Below are 5,532 nucleotides of genomic sequence, written 5' to 3'. Positions count from 1 at the left end.
TCCTTCTTCCATGTTTTTATTCTGCTCTTTCTCTGCTTATTTTGTTTATTTGCCTCCTCATTTCTTGTTTCTTAATTAAGACCCAGTAATAATTTATCAAAATAAATAGAAGTCCCTTATCACAATGGCAATTCCCACATTGAATCAACAGCTACTCAGAATTCACTAGGAAAAAAAATGCCCTTTTATTGAGAGTTTCAGGACCTCATCAATATACCACTCATCCCTCTCTTGTCTCAGTTCCTGCCTAAAAACTCTCCATGGACCTTCTATGGGTGGGAGGTGGGGGAGATGATCTGCTCATTTTTCCTGGTCCAGAGCGATGACTGCCCCCAGAGCTGGGTTGTATTGGCCAAGGAACTGACAACAGGATTAGAGTGAAATGACACAAGAACCACCCAAGGTAACGAGGGACAGAAGATTTATTTTTTCACGGGGTCAGGCACAAGCGCTGACAATCAGTGGCAGGTGCAGTGGAGCAGACAGAGACTATGTGATCCTCGACCAGGTGGAGAGAGCCTTCTGGAGAGAGCTTGGACCTTCTCAGGCTGGGCAAGTGAGAATAGGGGATTCTAGAAAGGCTGCATGTCAGGTGGCTTTTTCTGGTCCCCATGGATTCTTATTTCCTCTAAGATCACTTGTCTCAGCATCCAGGATCCCAGATCAGCAACAGCCCCTGGAGCCATGACCACACCCAGAGCCCCCAGACTGCCGCCCACTGCCACTGTCACAGGTGTCAGAGCTGCAGAGCCGGCATCTGTGGGATCCGTGGTACCTGTGGTGGCTCAGGAAGCAGCCGCCCCCCGAGCTGGGGCTACAGCCACCCCCGGAGCCAGGAGCACAGCCAGCAGGGGCTGGGGGGGAGCACTGTGCTGGGCTCTTCGGGGGGCACTTGGGCGATGAGGGGCACTTGGGAGGGGGCTGGCACTGCTGCTGGCTCTGCTGGCAGGACATCTCTGCAGGACTTTGACCTTCAACAAATAAAAGAAACATTATGAGCACAGAAGCTTCAGGCAAAAGTCCCCTCCCTGTGGGTTTTGTCAAACACTTGTCTCCATGACCAAGCTGCTTTCTAAGCCACGCTCTGTGGGACAGGAATGGGGACGCAGAGGGGACACGTGCCCTTGGATGCCAGATGGATCTGTGTGCACCCCTGACAACATACTCAGAACAAGAATGGAAGGAATCCTGAAGACCTGTGGCTTTGGGGGTTCACAGCCCCCGACAGGTGCCTCAGTGACTCTTTCCTCACCATAATGCCCCTTCACCACTGCTGCCCACTGTCTGGGCCCCTTCCTGCTGGTTCTGTGCAGATCTGGGCTTGTCTTCCCAACGCTCTCAGCCGAGGGGATACTCACGGAATACTGAGGAGGCAGGACAAGGCTGTTGCTGAGGAGGCTGTGGATGAAGAGCCCAGGGCAGGAGCCCTTTTATTCTGTGCAGGGGCGGGGGGAGGGTGTTGTGATGCAGGGCCGGAGCATGCTGCTGTTTCACAACCAGGGGAGGTGACAACCTGGCACACTTCCTAGTTGCTTGCCCTCAGTGTGTTGCTGGGCATGAGCCTAAAGTTCTAATAAGGTGGAACCAGGATGTCCTTGTGACTGTCAAGTTACTTCCCACTTGGGTCTGCTCTGGACCAGCTGCTATGCCTTTATTCATTCATTCACTTCCATGCCTTGGCATAGGCTCATTCCCTTTTACTCCATTCAATGCTAATAATACAGAGAGATATATGGCATGTTTCTTCCCTTGAGTACCTCACAGATAATGGACCAATACTTGGACAAAGAAATACATTGGATCTGATAATATAAGTGCTAAACAGAAGTGTTTACAAAGACCTCGAGTCTAAGATCCCAGCTTTTGGAGGTTAGTCCCCCAAAGAAACACAAGTCCCAAAGGGTGATGGAGAATTCAGATGTTTTCTGGAGGTGATAGCTGGACAAGATCATTGTCCTGTGGGAATGTGATGTGTAGGATAAAGGATGGATGTTGGGAGCCAGTTTCTGTCTAAGACATAAAACTTCCTAGGGGGACCTCATGGCTCCCACATGGCAGCATGGGGAGCAGCATAAAAGTTAGAGTGGAGAAGGGACCAATGACTCTAGATGTGACAAGATTCATGACTGATATTATTTGGAAGAAGGAGGAGGAGGGAGATGGGGAGAAGGAGAAGAGGAAGAAGAAGAAGGAGGAGGAGGAGGAGGAGGAGGAAAAGTAGTGGGCGAGTAGAAGGAGAGAAGGAGGAGAAGTGGGGGAGGAGGAGAAGTGGGAGAGAAGGAGGAGAAGTGGCAGAGGAGGAGGGGGAGAAAGAGAATGAGGAGGAAGAAGAGGAGGAGGAGGAGGAGGAAGAGGAGAAGAAAAGAAGATCCACTTCTTCATTGTGTTTCCATGTGTCTACATCTTTCTGACTATGGGATATGTACTATTGATTCTAACACTCTAGAAGATGATAGAAGATAATGGTTCACGTGCTTGAAAAAAAGTAAGGGAAAATTATGCAAATGATGATAATGAACCATTTTGCAACATGGTTGGTAATTATGAGGTTGACGATGGTAGAGGTGGTATGTGGGCCTTGCTTGATAGCATGGACCTCATTAGGCTAAACTCTGTGTGAACTGAATACTACTTTTCCATTTGATTTAATTATAATATTACATATGTATTCCTCATCAAATTTTATCTTGAATACAATAATAAAATACATTACATTATATAAAACAAAAAATCATCCTTGGGGCTTCAACATTCATGTATTTAAATTTAATTAAATTATTTAATTATTTATTAATTACTTAGTTTTATTTAAAACTTGATTTTAGCAAATATATTACATTTTGCTTTGTCATTAGCCTAAATACCTGTTTTTGGATACTAAATTAATAGTAAAGCTTATAGTTTTCTTTTTCTCTCCAATCTACAGCTTGCTCATAGAGAATCAGTGATTCCAAGAGTTTTTAATCAAGATACATGTGGGAACGTGGATGGTCCTGCATGTACAGAACTGGGTGTCTGATGGTGGACAGGGGAAACAAGTCAGGTTTCCTGTCCTCTCTCTGCCTCAGGGAGATCCCAGTTGGCTTCTGGGTATAATTTCACACAGATAGCCCAGTTAGGAGAAAAACAAACAAGTATCTACATTTATGGTGACTGAGGCCTAAGGCAAAATGTAGGTGTTACTGTGTAAGCAAAAGGAGAACTGACAGTCTCAGGGCTCCAGCCTGGCTATAGAGGGGATCAATATTTTTCCACGTCATATGGTTCTTCAGAAATGAGTACAGACGCTCACTGTTTCTTCCTTCTTTTCCTTCCCTTCCCTTCCCTTCTCTTCCTCTCTTTCTTTCTTTCTTTTTCTTTCTTTCTTTTTCTTTCTTTCTTTCTTTCTTTCTTTCTTTCTTTCTTTCTTTCTTTCTTTCTTCTTTCTCTTTTTCTTTCTTTCCTTCCTTCCTTCCTTCCTTCCTTCCTTCCTTCCTTCCTTCCTTCCCTCCCTCACTCCCTCCCTCCCTTCTTTTGATTTTATTTGAAGTCAAGTTAGTTAACATACAGTGTACTATTAGTTTCAAGGGCAGAATTCAGTGATTCATCAGTCACATACAACACCCAGTGATGGTCACATCAAGTGCCCTCCTTAATACATATCACCTAATTACCCCATCCCCCCACTCCCCTTCCCTCCAGCAACCCTCAATTTGTTCCCCATAGCTAAGTGACTCTTATGGTTTTCCTCCCTCTCTGTTTCCATCTTATTTTATTTTTCCTTACCTTCCTCTATGTTCATCAGTTTTGTTTCTTAAATTCCACATTTGAATGAAATCATATGATATTTGTCTTTCTCTTTCTGACTTATTTCACTTAGCATAATACCATCTAGTTCTATCCATGTCATTGAAAATGGCAAGATTTCATTCTTTTTGATAGCTGAATAATATTCCATCATATATATATTATATACCACATCTTCTTTATCCGTTCATTAGTCAATNTATATCACATCTCCTTTATCCATTCATCACTTGATGCATATCTGGGCTCTTTTCATAATTTGACTATTGTGGACATTGCTGCTATAACCATTGGGGTGCATGTGCCTCTTAGGATCACTATTTTTATTTCCTTCAGATAACTAGTGGTGCAATTTCTGGGTTGTAGGGTAGCACTATTTTTAACTTTTTGAGGAATCTCCATACTGTTTTTCAGAGTGGCTACAACAGTTCGCATTCTCAAGAATAGTGTAAAAATGGTTCTCCTTTCTCTGCATCCTCACCAACATTTGTTGTTTCTTGTCTTGTTAATTTTAGCCATGCTGACTGGTGCGAGGTGGTATCACACTATGGTTTTGATATTTATTTCCCTGATGCCAAGTGATGTTGAGCATTTTTTCATGTTGAGCATTTTTTTCATTTTCTGTTAGCCATTTGTATGTCCTCTTTGGAGAAGTGTCTATTCATGTCTTCTGCCCATTTCTTGACTGGATTATTTGTTTTTGGGGGTCTTGAATTTGAGAAGTTATTTCTAGATTTTGGATATTAGCCCTCTATCTGAAAGTCATTTGTAAATATCTTCTCCCATTCCATAGGTTGCCTTGTAGTTTTGTTTATTGTTTCCTTCACTGTGTAGAGGCTCTTTATCTTGATGAAGTCCCAATACTTTATTTTTGCTTGTTTCCCTTGCCTCTAGAGACGTGTCTAGCAAGAAGTTATTGTGACTGAGGCCAAAGAGGTTGCTGCCTATGTTCTGCTCTAGGATTTTGATGGATTCCTCAAATTGAGGTCTTCCACCCATTTTGAGTTTATTTTTGTGTATGGTATAAGAAAGCGGTCCAATTTCATTCTTCTGCATGTGGCTGCCCAGTTTTCCCAACACATTTGTTGAAGAGACTATCCTTTTTGCATTGGATATTCTTTACTGCTTTGTCAAAGATTGGTTGACCATAGAGTTGAGGGTCCATTTCTGGGTTATCTATTCTGTTCCATTGATCTATGTGTCTGTTTTTGTGCCAGTACTATACTGTCTTGATTATTATAGCTTTGTAATATAGCTTGAAGTCCAGAATTGTGATGCCTCTTCCAGCTTTGATTTTCTTTTTCAACATTACTTTAGCTATTTGGGGTCTTTTCTGATTCCATACAAATTGTAGAATTGTTTGTTCTAGCTCTGTGAAAACTGCTGATGTTAATTTGATTGGAATTGCATTGGATGTGTAGATTGTTTGGGTAGCATAGACATTTTAACAATATTTGCTCTTCCAATCCATGAGCACGGAACGTTTTCCATCTCTTTGTGTCTTCCTCAATTTCTTTCATAAGTGTTCTGTAATTTGTAAAGCGTAGATCCTTTACCTTTTTGGTTAGGTTTATTCCTAAGTATCCTAAGGTTTTTGGTGCAATTGGAAATGGAATCAATTCCTTGATTTCTCTTTCTTCCATCTCATTGCTAGTGTATAGAAATGCAGCTGATTTCTGCTATTGATTTTATATCCTGCAACTTTGCTGAATTCCTGTATCAGTTCTAGCAATTTTTTTGCTGGAG

General features: G+C 42.4%; 1 protein-coding gene across 1 annotated transcript; it reads right to left on the bottom strand.

The window, feature by feature from the left end:
* Positions 1 to 404: 404 nt before the first annotated feature.
* LOC100474509 (late cornified envelope protein 3D-like) lies at positions 405 to 1,422 on the bottom strand. The gene is made up of 2 exons (XM_011217413.3): positions 1,359 to 1,422; positions 405 to 971 (listed from the first exon to the last, which is right to left on the bottom strand). The coding sequence occupies exon 2, from the start codon at positions 952 to 954 to the stop codon at positions 664 to 666; it is 291 nt and encodes a 96-aa protein (XP_011215715.2). The 5' UTR covers positions 955 to 971; positions 1,359 to 1,422; the 3' UTR covers positions 405 to 663.
* Between the last annotated feature and the right edge of the window lie 4,110 nt (positions 1,423 to 5,532).

The sequence above is a fragment of the Ailuropoda melanoleuca genome, chromosome 2 (genome assembly GCF_002007445.2).
Source record: "Ailuropoda melanoleuca isolate Jingjing chromosome 2, ASM200744v2, whole genome shotgun sequence".
In the NCBI taxonomy this organism is placed as follows: Eukaryota; Metazoa; Chordata; class Mammalia; order Carnivora; family Ursidae; genus Ailuropoda; species Ailuropoda melanoleuca.
This window is presented reverse-complemented; position numbering and strand designations above follow the sequence as displayed.

Coding starts and splice junctions, on each gene's coding strand:
- LOC100474509 (XM_011217413.3), bottom strand. CDS start 954: ATGTCCTGCCAGCAGAGCCAGCAGCAGTGCCAGCCCCCTCCCAAGTGC.